Source organism: Rhinopithecus roxellana, chromosome 15 (assembly GCF_007565055.1).
Source record: "Rhinopithecus roxellana isolate Shanxi Qingling chromosome 15, ASM756505v1, whole genome shotgun sequence".
NCBI lineage: Eukaryota > Metazoa > Chordata > Mammalia > Primates > Cercopithecidae > Rhinopithecus > Rhinopithecus roxellana.
In genome coordinates this window covers 54,935,148-54,949,312 of record NC_044563.1, presented here as the reverse complement: position 1 = coordinate 54,949,312, position 14,165 = coordinate 54,935,148, and the positions used below count along the sequence as shown (strand labels likewise).

General features: G+C 43.7%; 2 protein-coding genes across 2 annotated transcripts in view; one reads left to right on the top strand and one right to left on the bottom strand.

The window, feature by feature from the left end:
• The window catches only part of MYO7A (myosin VIIA), an 87,545-nt gene extending 86,413 nt beyond the window's left edge, over window positions 1–1,132 (top strand). The window contains exon 49 of the mRNA XM_010366765.2: window positions 494–1,132. Within this exon, the coding sequence (XP_010365067.2) occupies window positions 494–583 (90 nt within the window). The 3' untranslated portion in view covers window positions 584–1,132. The remainder of the gene's footprint in view (window positions 1–493) is intronic.
• Window positions 1,133–2,430: 1,298 nt separating this feature from the next.
• The window catches only part of GDPD4 (glycerophosphodiester phosphodiesterase domain containing 4), an 84,682-nt gene continuing 72,947 nt past the window's right edge, over window positions 2,431–14,165 (bottom strand). Inside the window, exons 16-17 of the mRNA XM_030918510.1 lie at window positions 13,612–13,664; window positions 2,431–3,178 (exon numbers count right to left, since the gene is read on the bottom strand). Coding sequence (XP_030774370.1) covers window positions 3,117–3,178; window positions 13,612–13,664 — 115 coding nt within the window. The 3' untranslated portion in view covers window positions 2,431–3,116. The remainder of the gene's footprint in view (window positions 3,179–13,611; window positions 13,665–14,165) is intronic.

The window sequence follows — 14,165 nt, the reverse complement described above, 5'->3', positions numbered from 1 at the left end:
GGTCAGGTCTGTTTGAGGCTCAGCTTAGGTCTGGGGAAGGGACTTAATCTGGGGCTGAGGAACAGACCCCTCATTCAACAACTGTTGTTTGAGTGCCTTCAGTATCTGGGGATTGAGCCCGCAGTGACAGCCCTTTAGTCCCCGAGTTCAATAGTGGAACCATTAACAATGAGACCTCCTGGACCAAGCTCAAACTTCCAAGACATAGCTCAACTGAGAGCCAGTAGAGTCACTCCTGGAGGGAGGGATCTGTGACTTGAGGGACCCACAAGCTAGAGGCCTAACGTGAGGTCCTAACAGTGTAGAACCTTAACCATCTGGCTGGATGAATTCAACCCTTCAACTGTGCAGATGGGAGATGAGTCCTGAGTGGGAGGGATTTGCCTTTGTCCTGGGTTCTGCCCATTGCAGATTCCTGGGAGCTGTGCTATGGTCTAAGTGGCTGGCCCCGTCCCACCATGTGCTCTGCTTATCTTCTCACCCCTGCTTCCAGGGCTACAAGATGGATGACCTTCTGACGTCCTACATTAGCCAGATGCTCACAGCCATGAGCAAACAGCGGGGCTCCAGGAGTGGCAAGTGAACAGTCAGGGGGAGGTGCTGGTTCCAAGCCTGCTCTCGAGGCCGTGGTGGGCTCAGACTCATCAGCTACCCCTGCAGCTGGGGAAGACTTCTGCCATCCTGGCAGTGAGGCTGGGCTGGCCAGCCACCACTGCCCATACCGACTGGGCCTCTGATGTTCTTCCAGTGAGGCATCTCTCTGGGATGCAGAACGTCCCTCCATCCACCCCTCTGGCACCTGGGTTGGTCTAGTCCGAGCTTGCTGTGGCCTTCCCGGTTGTGAGAGCCTATGATCCTTAGATGTGTCTCCTGTTTCAGACCAGCCCCACCTGCAACTTCCTTTGACTTTCTGTGTACCACAGGGATAGAGGAATCAAGAGGACAATCTAGCTCTCCATTCTTGGAACAACCAAACCAAATGTGCATTGAATACTCTGAAACTGAAGGGACTGGATCTACAGGTGGGATGAGGGGGATAGACCACTTTTCTATATTGCAGTGTGAATGCTGGGCCCCTGCTCAAATCTCCCCTGATCACCTCAGGGCATAAAGCATGTTTCATCCTCTGGCCCGACAGTGTCTTTGCTCAGGGAGGGGAAGTGGAAGGGAAGGGCACGTGGGGTCAGGACAGGGCCTTGCAGGGGAGCAGCCTACATAACGACTTCTTTGGTCTTTACCTGCTGGGGCCAACCTGGTCTGGGTCTGGGGTTTGGGGAGCTTGAGCTCAAGATGTGTTTTAAGTGGCTTAAAGGGACCAACTGAGATTGGGGTGGGTTGGGAGGAAGTGCTGGACATCAGGCTGGGAGGTGAGGACCTAAGTGTGTATGAGCTGGGCGTCTAGAGGAGGCATCAGCTTCTGGGGCTGTAACTAGGGCCAGTGGAGCCACAGCGGCCCTTGCACCTGCCAGAAACATCTTGGCTCATCAAGACACATCCAAGAACCCCAAGAACAATGCTGCCTTGGGTTAAATCTTCATGTCCAGTGGGTGCCAGTAAAATTTTACTTTGTGACCAGCATGGGACAACCAGGTATGGCCATGACTGAAGTAGGTCTGTGGGTGGGGGCTTCAGACTGGGAAGGTGTGACTTAGGGGTGGGGCATCCTTGGGCTGTGGCTGGGATGAGCACCTAGAGAAGTGACAGTGGAGAATCCCCTTGCTGGGAGGGTTTGTGATCTGCCCTCAAGGTCTCATACTTCAGCAGAGCCAGGTCCTGCTGCTTTTCATACACTCGTGTCTGGGTCATCAGCATCTATGTGCCTGTCTACCCCACAGGGAGTGCTATTCCTGATCTCCCTAGCTGTTAGTGTAGGACTGGCTGGTGTGTGTAAATGGAGGCCCCAAATCAGAGAGCGCTGCTTTCTGGGACAGTAATGTGGCTGTTAAGAGGACACAGCTCCACAGGTAGCCCAGGAAAGATCTGAGCCAGAAGGAAGATGCTGTGGTAGTCTGCCTTACACCACCATCATGAAGAAGAGGCTCAGGTCCAGAAAGGAAGTGTAAGTGGGAAGAGCTCAACTCGCTGCTTCTAACTTTGGGCTCCCAGATAGAAGGGGCTCCAGATACTTGTTCTAAGCTCTGGTTTCCCCTCAAAGCCAAAAGCTCTTGAGTATGCATGGATTGTACCCACCCTCTTATTAGGGAATCAGCAAACCACAAGGTATCAGGAAGTAGCCCACTGCACAATAGAGCAGATAATGTGGGGTGGGGATGAGATCTTTGTCCCTGACCCATGCCCCTCTCATTCTCTGGCCCAGAGAATGAGATCACTCAGATGGCATCACTATTGCCCCCATGCCCCCATGCCCCAGCCTTCATCACCCTGGTTGATCACAAGGGGTCCAAAGAATAGACCACTACCTCTGGCTTTCTGAGAGGTTGCCTTTACTTATATGCACAGTCACTTCTTTAGCAGAGAATATTATGGAGGTGTTAGGATGAGATAAACTTGACAGCAACCAGTTCCAAGACCACACACAACAGTTTTCCCCTTGCCTAGCCCCTTGAGATGCATTCTTGATAGAAAGCTAGATCAGAATGGTTTCCCTGAGAGCCTCAATGGCCCTTCTGTGTGCCTTTACCAACCACTCCCCACCATCACCACCCTTAGGCAGAGAGAGGAAGAGGAAGAAGCAGGGGAGATGTGGATAATTCTTCTTTGGAAACATAGAAGGATATGTCAGATGCAGTGGAATATATTGTGACATAGGATTCTTTGGAGTATTCAGCCATGGGGATCTCTTAGAGGTCTCTTATTTAAGGATAGGGGACCTCTATGGAGGGCATGGTTGGCTTATCCACCTTCAGGGTGGGCAATGTAGTTTGAAAGGTAGCCTTACTTGTAGCCTGCCTGGAAGGTGCTTGGGTGAGTTCAAAGACCGTGGTGGGCATCGGTGGTTGAATGTCATGCTTGCTAGGTTTCAAAGGCGTGACAGCATTCTTGATAGGCAGTAGTTTCTTGGATGGTGCTGCAAAATTGAAACGGCCTTGGTGTTCCTTTCCACTCTTGGATAAAGCTGGGTAGAGGGCTGCTAGAGTCCAAGGACTTTCCACAACTCAGGCAGGAGGTTTCATGGCTATGTGCAAATCTTCCTCATTCTCTCTTCTACTCTGAGCATCTGTGGGATAGAAAAGACACAAACACAGATTCCTCAAATGTCACTTCTCCACTCTCTGCCAATCATGTGTGAAATTCAAGTTATCTCTTAAATGTTAGCCCCTCCCTTACCCATTCAGGTTCTTTCCTCCAAGCTCTCCCCTCTACTTCAGGCTTTGTGCAAACTTTATTATGGTCCTCCAATTCAGCCTGGGGCTGGGGCTTAAGAATCTACTGCATGAGGCTCTAGCTCACCATGGAAATCCTCAGAAAGCAGAGACTGACATTTGCTTAAAGTTCATGTATTCCATAGCCATTCGTTTAGAAAAATGAGGGCTTCCCTCATTAAAATGAGGGCTTTTTAAAGGGCAGAGACTTTGTCTTGCTTACCACTACATATACAGGGCTCAGAAGTGTTTGTCACACAGTAAATGCTCAATAAATACTTTGTCCTACAGAAAAAAAAATAGATGGTAGATACTTCTAATAATGGAGCTAGGAGATCAAGACCAATCCTTCTACCAAAGACAAATTAAAAACTGGATGATATACAAAAACAAGCAAACATCTTAAAATTATCTAGGCGTTCACAATATACAGAGAAACTGCGTGGCCAAAATCTAGAAGAGTGTGACACTCCAAAGAAACCCAGAACTCAGGTTTGGTTTTGTTTTCTGCTTAGATTTACATTTTTATTACTTTAATTTTTAAAACTTTTAGTTATAAATATTCAAAGCTTTTTTTTTTTTTTTTAACCTGAGTGTAATTCAGTCTGGAAGAAACAACTACAAACATGAGCTTCATGAGCTTCCTTTTTTTGTTAGCTTTATAGGAGAAAGGGAATTTTTAGATCAATTCCGTGACATGTTTATAATACTAAATTTTCTAATTCATGACCATGATTGCTCCATTTATTTTGGTATTCTTTCTCTCACTGAAGTTTTCTAGTTTTCAGTGATCAATCATATGCCTTCCCTTGTGAAGGCTTTTTTGATTAAAGTCTATTTTTTCTGATATATTTTTCTGATCTAAGTGATATATACCTTACGAAGGCTATGAATCTTTGGGGTTATCATAGGATAGCTACTGCTCTTTTTTTTATTATTATACTTTAAGTTCCAGGGTACATGTGCACAATGTGTAGGTTTGTTACATATGTATACATGTGCCATGTTGGTTTGCTGTACCCATTAACTCGTCATTTACATTAGGTATTTCTCCTAATGCTACCCCTCCCCCATCCCCTCACCCCATGACAGGCCCTGGTGTGTGATGTTCCTCTTCCTGTGTCCAACTGTTCTCATTGTTCAATTCCCTCTTATGAGTGAGAACATGCGGTGTTTGGTTTTCTGTCCTTGTGACAGTTTGCTCAGAATGATGGTTTCCAGCTTCATCCATGTCCCTACAAAGGCCATGAACTCATCCTTTTTTATGGCTGCATAATATTCCATGTTGTATATGTGCCACATTTTCTTAATCCAGTCTATCACTGATGGACATTTGGGTTGGTTCCAAGTCTTTGCTATTGTGAATACTGCCACAATAAACATATGTGTGCATGTGTCTTTATAGCAGCATGATTTATAATCCTTTTTTGGGTATATACCCAGTAATGGGATTGCTGGGTCAAATGGTATTTCTGGTTCTAGATCCCTGAGGAATCGCCACACTGTCTTCCACAATGGTTGAACTAGTTAACACTCCTACCAACAGTGTAAAAGCTTTCTTGTTTCTCCACATCCTCTCCAGCACCTGTTGTTTCCTGGCTTTTTAATGATTGCCATTCTAACTGGTGTGATTTGAATTTTTGATTTGAATTTCTCTGATGACCAGTGATGATGAGCATTTTTTCATGTGTCTGTTGGCTGCATAAATGTCTTCTTTTGAAAAGTGTCCATTCATATCCTTTGCCTACTTTTTGAAGGGGTTGATTTTTTTCTTGTAAATTTAAGTTCTTTGTAGATTCTGGATATTGGCCCTTTGTCAGATGGTAGATTGGAAAAATTTTCTCCAATTTTGTAGGTTGCCTGTTCACTCTGATGGCAGTTTCTTTTGCTGTGCAGAAGCTCTTTAATTAGATCCCACTTGTCAATTTTGGCTTTTGTTGCCATTGCTTTTGGTGTTTTAGTCATGAAATCCTTGCCCATGCCTATGTCCTGAATGGTATTGCCTAGGTTTTCTTATAGGATTTTTATGGTTTTAGGTCTAACATTTAAGTCTTTAATCCATCTTGAATTAATTTTTGTACAAGGTGTGAGGAAGGGATCTGGTTTCAGCTTTCTACATATGGCTAGCCAGTTTTCCCAGCACCATTTATTAAATAGGGAATCCTTTTCCCATTTCTTGTTTTTGTCAGGTTTGTCAAAGATCAGATGGTTGTAGATGTGTGGTATTATTTCTGAGGGCTCTGTTCCGTTCCACTGGTGTATATCTCTGTTTTGGTACCAGTACCATGCTGTTTTGGTTACTGTAGCCTTGTGGTATAGTTTGAAGTCAGGTAGTGTGGTGCCTCCAGCTTGGTTCTTTTTGCTTAGGATTGTCTTGACAATGCCTTGTAAGTTAGATTCCTAGGTATTTTATTCTCTTTGTAGCAGTGGTGAATGGGAGTTCACTCATGATTTGGCTGTTTGTCTGTTACTGGCATATAGGAATGCTTGTGATTTCTGCACACTGATTTTGTATTCTGAGACTTTGCTGAAGTTGCTTATCAGCTTAAGGAGATTCTGGGCTGAGACGACGGGGTTTTCTAAATATACAATCATGTCATCTGCAAACAGGGACAATTTGACTTCCTCTTTTCCTAATTGAATACCCTTTATGTCTTTCTCTTGCCTGATTGCCCTGGCCTGAAATGCTTCCAGTTTTTGCCCATTCAGTATATTGGCTGTGGGTTTGTCATAAATAGCTCTTATTTTGAGAAATGTTCCATCATTAGCTAGTTTACTGAGAGTTTTTAGCATGAAGGGCTGTTGAATTTTGTCAAAGGCCTTTTCTGCATCTATTGAGATAATCATGTGGTTTTTTGTTATTGATTCTGTTTATGTGATGGATTATGTTTATTGATTTGCATATGTTGAACCAGCCTTGCATCCCAGGGATGAAGCCAACTTGATCTTGGTGGGTAAGCTTTTTGATGTGCTGCTGGATTCAGTTTGCCAGTATTTTATTGAGGATTTTCACATCAATATTCATCAGGGATATTGGTCTAAAATTCTCTTTTGCTGTTGTGTCTCTGCCAGGCTTTGGTATCAGGATGATGCTGGCCTCATAAAAAGAGGTAGGGAGGATTCCCTCTTTTTCTATTGATTGGAATAGTTTCAGAAGAAATGGTACCAGCTCCTCCTTGTACCTCTGGTAGAATTCGGCTGTGAATCCGTCTTGTCCTGGACTTTTTTTGGTTTGTAGGCTCTTAATTAATGCCTCAATTTCAGGCCTGTTATTTGTCTATTCAGAGATTCAACTTCTGAATTCGGGTGGGTAACCCAACCTTTCTCTCTTTAGTTTTGGGAGGGTGATCTTTGCTGGTTTAGTCTTGGGAGGGTGTATCTGTCCAGGAATGTATCCATTTCTTCTAAATTTTCTAGTTTATTTGCGTAGAGGTATTTATAGTATTCTCTGATGGTAGTTTGTATTTCTGTGGGATCGGTGATGATATCCCCTTTATCATTTTTTATTGCATCTATTTGATTCTTCTCTCGATTCTTCTCTCTTTTCTTCTTGTTAGCAGTCTATCAATTTTGTTGATCTTTTCAAAAAACCAGCTCCTGGATTCATTGATTTTTTGAAGGGTTTTTTTGTGTCTCTATCTCCTTCAGTTCTGCTCTGATCTTAGTTATTTCTTGCCTTCTTCTAGCTATTAAATTTGCTTGCTCTTGCTTCTCTAGTTCTTCTAACTGTGATGTTAGGGTGTCAATTTTAGATCTTTCCTGCTTTCTCTTGTGGGCATTTAGTGCTATAAATTTCCCTCTACACACTGCTTTAAATGTGTCCCAGAGATTCTGGTATGTTGTGTCTTTGTTCTCACTGGTTTCAAAGACCATCTTTATTTCAGCCTTCATTTCGTTATGCACCCAGTAGTCATTCAGGAGCAGGTTGTTCAGTTTCCATGGAGTTGTGTGGTTTCGAGTTTCTTAATTCTGAGATCTAATTTGATTGCACTGTGGTCTGAGAGAGTTTGTTGTGATTTCTGTTTTACATTTGCTGAGGAGTGCTTTACTTCCAACTATGTGGTCAGTTTTGGAATGAGTGTGATATGGTGCTGAGAAGAATGTATATTCTATTAATGTTGGGTAGACAGTTCTGTAGATGTCTGTTAGGTCCACTGGGTGCAGAGCTGAGTTTAAGTCCTGTTGATATTCAGGACTTGTTAGCGTTCTGTCTCGTCAATCTAATATTGACAGTGGGGTTTTAAAGTCTCCCACTATTATTGTGTGAGAGTCTAAGTCTCTTTGTAGGTCTCTAAGGACTTGCTTTATGAATCTGGGTGCTCCTGTATTGGGTGCATATATATTTACAATAGTTAGCTCTTCTTGTTGAATTGATCCCTTCACCATTATGTAATGGCCTTGTCTCTTTTGATCTTTGTTGGTTTAAAGTATGTTTTATCAGAGACTAGGATTGCAACCCCTGTTTTTTTTTTTTTTTTTTTTTTTTTTTTTTTTTTTTTTTTTTTTTGCTTTCCCTTGGTAGATCTTCCTCCATCCATTTTGAGCCTATGTGTGTCTCTGTACATGAGATGGGTCTCCTGAATACAGCACACTGATGGGTCTTGACTCTTTATCCAATTTGCCAGTCTGTGTCTTTTAATTGGAACATTTAGCCCATTTACATTTAAGGTTAGTATTGCTATGTGTGAATTTGATCCTGTCATTATGATGTTAGCTGGTTATTTTGCCTGTTAGTTGATGCAGTTTCTTCCTAGCTTTGATGGTCTTTACATTTTGGCATGTTTTGGCAGTGGCTGGTACCAGTTGTTCCTTTCCAAGTTTAGTGCTTCCTTCAGGAGCTCTTGTAAGACAGGCCTGGTGGTGACAAAATTTCTCAGCATTTGCTTGTCTGTAAAGGATTTTATTTATCCTTCACTTATGAAGCTTAGTTTGGCTGGATATGAAATTCTGGATTGAAAATTCTTTTCTTTAAGAATGTTGAATATTGGCCCCCACTCTCTTCTGACTTGTAGAGTTTCTGCTGAGAGATCTGCTGTCAGTCGGATGGGCTTCCCTTGTAGGTATCCCGACCTTTCTCTCTGGCTGCCCTTAACATTTTTTCCTTCATTTCAACCTTGGTGAATCCAATGATTATGTGTCTTGGGGTTGCTCTTCTTGAGAACCTTTGTGGTGTTCTCTGTATTTCCTGACTTTGAATGTTGGCCTGCCTTGCTAGGTTGGAGAAGTTCTCCTGGATAATATCCTGAAGAGTGTTTTCCAACTTGGTTCCATTCTCCCCGTCACTTTCAGGTACACCAATCAAATGTAGATTTGGTCTTTTCACATAGTCCCATATTTCTTGGAGGCTTTGTTCGTTTCTTTTTACTCGTTCTTCTCTAAACTTCTCTTCTTACTTCATTTATTAATTTGATCTTCAATCACTCATACCCTTTCTTCCACTTGATTGAATCAGCTACTGAAGCTTGTGCAAGTGTCACATAGTTCTCCTGCCATGGTTTTCAGCTCCATCAGGTCATTTAAGGTCTTCCCTACACTGTTTATTCTAGTTACCCATTTGTCTAATCTTTTTTCAAGGTTTTTAGCTTCCTTGCAATGGGTTCGAACATCCTTCTTTAGCTTGGAGAAGTTATTACCGACCTTCTGAAGCCTACTTCTGTCAACTTGTCAAAGTCATTCTCCATCCAGCTTTGTTTTGTTGCTGGCGAGGAGCTGTGATCCTTTGGAGAAGAGGCACTCTGGTTTCTCCCCATCTTTGTGGTTTTATCTACCCTTGGTCTTTGATGATGGTGACCTACAGATGGGGTTTTTGTTACGGATGTCCCTTCTGTTGATGCTGATGCTATTCCTTTCTGTTAGTTTTCCTTCTAACAGTCAGGTGCCTCAGCTGCAGGTCTGTTGGGGGAGTTTGCTGGAGGTCCACTCCAGACCGTTTGCCTGGGTATCACCAGCAGAGGCTGCAGAACAGCAAATATTACTGCCTGATTCTTACTCTGGAAGTTTTGTCTCAGCGGGGCACCTGGCTGTATGACGTATCAGTTGGCCTCTACTGGGAGGTGTCTCCCAGTTAGGCTACATGGGGGTCAGAGACCCACTTGAGGAGGCAGTCTGTCCGTTCTCAGAGCTCAAACACCACGCTGGGAGAACCACTGCTCTCTTCAGAGCTGTCAGACAGGGACGTTTAAGTCTGCAGAAGTTTCTGCTGCCTTTTGTTCAGCTATGCACTGCTCCCAGAGGTAGAGTCTACAGAGGCAGGCAGGCCTTGTTGAGCTGTGGTGGGCTCCACCTAATTCGAGCTTCCTTGCCACTTGCAAGCCTCAGCAATGGCAGATGTCCCTCCCCCAGCCAGGCTGCAGCCTCACAGTTCCATCTGGATTGCTGTGCTAGCAGTGAGCAAGGCTCCGTGGGCATGGGACCTGCCGAACCAGACACAAGGTATAATTTCCTGGTGTGCTGTTTGTTAAGACCATTGGAAAAGCATAGTATTAAGTCTGGAGTGTCCTGATTTTCCCGGTACAGTCTGTCACGGCTTCCCTTGGCTAGGAAAGGAAAATCCCCTGACCCCTTGCACTTCCCAGGTGAGGCGATACCCCGCCCTGCTTCTGCTTGCCCTCCATGAGCTGTACCCACTGTCCAACTGGTCCCAATGAGATGAACCAGGTACCTCAGTTGGAAATGCAATCACCCGTCTTCTGCATCAGTCACGCTGGGAGCTGCAGATCACAGCTGTTTCTATTCGGCCATCTTGGAACAGACCTCAGGATAGTTATCTCTCTTGATTAGGTTATGCTATATGACAAAGGTTCTGGGATAACTACTCCGATTATTTACATTATATTACATAGACTTCATCATAGCAGACTGGAGAGATATTCTCTTATTGGCTTTGAAGAAGTAAGCTGCCATGTTGTGAGGACCATGTGGGTAGGACTTGAGGGTCATCTCTAGGACCTCAGACCAAAACCCTGCTAACGGCCATTGAGAAAACAGAGATGACTTCACTTCTACAACTATGAGGAACTTAATACTGCTAACAAGCAGTGTGCCTGGAAGAGGACCATAAACCTCAAATAAGATTGTAGCCCCAATTGATACCCTGTAAAGACTAAGTAAAGGAACTATCTAACCCATGTCTGTGAGATGATAATATATTTGTATAGTGTTAAGCTGCTAGGTTTGAAGTAATTTTTTAAAATACAGCAATAAAAAACTAATATAGGCTGGGCAGGGTAGCTCACATCTGTAATTCCAGTGCTTTAGGAGGCCAAGGCAAGCGGGCTGCTTGAGGTCAGGAGTTTGAGATCAGCCTGGGCAACATAGTGAGATGCCATCCCTACCATTTTTTTTTTTTAAATTAGCCAGTCATAGTGGTTTGTGCCTGTGGTCCCAGATACTAGGGAGGCTAAGGCAGGAGGATTGTTTGAGCCCAGGAGTTCAAGGTTGCAGTGAACCATGATCATTCCACTCTATTCCAGACTTGGTGAAAGAGTGAGACCTTGCCTCTAAACAAACAAGCAAAACAAAAAACTAGTACACACAGCAATTAAATCTATCTAAAAATAAAGGAAATTAATTAACTATTTTAAATGACTACTCAGAAGACTGAGGCAGGAGAATCACTTGAACCTGGGAGGTGGAGGCTGCAGTGGGCTGAGATCATGCCACTGCACTCCAGCCTGGGCGACAGAGCAAGACTCTGTCTCAAAAAAAAAAAAAAAAAAAAAAAAAAAAAAGTCTCAGTAACCTATGGGATAATAAACTAACATCTGTGTAACTGGAATCCCAGAAAGCAGTAGGGGAGCAGAGGCAGAAAAATATTTGAAGAAATAAAGACTAAAATTATGTCCAATTTGATGAAAATTATACTCCGACAGATCTAAGAATTTCAGCAAACCCTAATCAAGACAGTCTCTCCCTCTCACATGCACGCACGCGCACACACACACACACACACACACGCACGCACGCACCAAGTTAAGCCATAATCAAACTACTAAAAACCAATAATAAAAGGAATAATCTTAAAATGTAGCCAGAGGAAAAAAGACATGTTACAAACAGAGGAACAGGGGTAAGACAACTGAAAACTTTACATAAGAAACTACGTAAGACAGAAGACAACAAAATTGACTTAAATTGCTGAAAAATACACCCTCACACTAGAGAGGCCTTCTGGCGGTGGACGTGGCATCAGTAGGTGCAGCAGTACGTGCCAATCCTGGAGGTGGTATGGGGCAACACATGGCACTCTGTATTTAGCAAATGAGGCTCCATTCTCCTCAACTTGAATGGATCTGGGCTGTGATTACAGCTGAGGTCCTGACTTCTGTCTAGTCTTCCTTGTTCCTTCCCTGATTCTAAACTTGGTCCTGCACCTTCTAGGTATCTCTCTGAGGTACTCAAATAGCTTTCCAATGCCTTTTATTTCTGCTTAGATCAAGAAAAACTGGTTTCTGTAACAGGCAACCTAAGAGCTCTTAAAAACAGAAAATCCTTCATTTATTTTCTACTCACCTTTTCTTATCACCATTTCAACATAGTAGTGGGTAGGGTCAAGTTAACTGAATACTTTTTCTAAGCCACCTCTTTTATCTAGGTTTATATAGTTCTTCAATTTTACTTTCAAAACTTCTTTCCTAGTCATGTTTCCTCCTCATCTCCATGTTCTATCACTTCTTGGCTGGACTATTGTTATGGGCTGAATTATGTCCCCCCAACTCCAATTTCATATGTCAGAGTCCTAACCCTCAGTGTGACTGTATGTGGAGATAGGGCACTTCAGGAGTAATTAAGGTTAAATTAAGCCATAAGGGTGGGGCCTTAATCCAATAGGACTGGTGTCCTTCTGAGAAGAGGAAGAGAGACCAGAGATCCTGCTCTCCCAAGCACACACAGAGGAAAGGCCATGTGAACGCACAATGAGAAGGCAGCTGTATTCAAGCTAAGAAGACAGTGCTCACTAGGGCTCCTCACCAAATTTGCCAGCACCTTGATCTGGGACTTCTAGCCTCCAGAACTGTGAGAAAATAAATTTCTGTTGTTCAAGCCACCTAGTCTATGGTATTTTGTTATGGCAGCCCTAGCTTACTAAGGAACAGCTACTGATATAAGCTAGCTGGAATCATCAGTCAGCTTCAGACTTCTTAACATAGCCAGTAGAGTCATCTTAAATTCTATGTAACTTGTAACTCAAGTAACCATGTAACCTGAGATCTCCCTGCCTCAGATCTAGCTAAATTTGGCTTAAACCTTCAGTTTCACAGCATATGAAAGACCATTGCCTTCTATTTAATTTATTCAAATTTCTAAACTTAGTTTTTCATGATCCCTGTGGATTCATTCCTGCAACCCTAAGTATTGTATCAGTTCCACTCATCTGCCAGCTAGTACATGGAATATCAGGAGCTTCACCATTGTCCATAAGAAATTAAATTAACTCATGATTTTGTGACTGTTCCAACTTTGTCTCCAGGAGTTGCAGAAGGAAATATATCCCATACCGCACAGTCTTCTGCCTCCTAGTTGGTTTCCCTTTGACACTGCATTGGCTTCCAAAACTAGTAACTCACTGTCTGATCATCCTCACAACCCTCAGAGAAATAAACTCTAGCATCCCTTCCCTTTACTAAGCCTAGTTCACTTCCTCAGTCCTTTACACAGAAATCTAACCATATCGCTTCCTTGTGTGAATGAAAGCGATATGCCATCTCCTAATTGCCAATAAGAAGCGACCTGACTCTAGTTTAAGCAATTCCAGGACTGCTGAAGTTTTCTTCCTCTAGCCTCCAACATATATCAGCCATAAATGATACCCATAAAGCACCTTTCCCCTAATAGGCACAGCAGCTACTCTGTCTGGGACCTAGATGCCTTGCCCAATGATGTCAGCTGCTATACTTTTACCTTCTTCCTCACTGCTCTTTGAGGGCCAGTCCCTCCTCTCTCTCAGGGCACCCTCCACAGACATCTTTCGGTTATCTTCAGCCCCTATCTAAGTGCCTGGCACAAAATGTGGACTCAGTGGCTGTATGATACATGAATATATGAAGAAGTAAACACCCATGCTTGAAATCTTCCAAGGGGCCTCATTGCTTAGAGGGTGAAATCCAAAATCTGAAGCCTGACGTAGAGAGTCCTCCAGAATCTGTGCCCAGTCTATACTTCCCCCGGTCCCACCCCCAACTTTCCAGACACCCTCAGCTCTTGTCAGGGACATGAAAAGCAGCCTCTGTCTCCTGGAAGCAATGGGTAGGGATGAAGAGACAGGAGTGGGCTAGGCCTTTGACTTTACCTGTGAGAGTGCTGGAGGTTTCAAACAATTTTTCTTTTTTAGTCTCTCTCCGCCTAGAAGGAAGCAGACCATCCATGAAATGAAGGAGTCTAAAGAACCATGGTCTCCTCCAACATTCCTCTTCCAGGATCTTATTCCCCCTTCCATCTTGAAACTTACAATCCTATAGCATTTGCCTGCAAGGATTCCCAAATGTAATTTTCTTGTACAGATAAAAAGATTATGGGCCGGGCACGGTGGCTCATACCTGTAATGCCAGCACTTTGGGAGGCTGAGGCAGGCGGATCACCTGAGGTGGGACCAACATGGTGAAACCCCATCTCTATTAAAAATACAAAAATTAGCCAGGCATGGGCCAGGCAGGGTGGCTCACGCCTGTAATCCCGGCACTTTGGGAGGCCAAAGCGGGCAGATCATGAGGTCAGGAGTTCAAGCCCAGCCTGACCAATATGGTGAAACCCCGTCTCTACTAAAAATAGTAAAAAAAAATTAGCTGGGCGTGGTGATGCCTGTAGTTCCAGCTACTTGGGAGGCTGGGGCAGGAGAATCGCTTG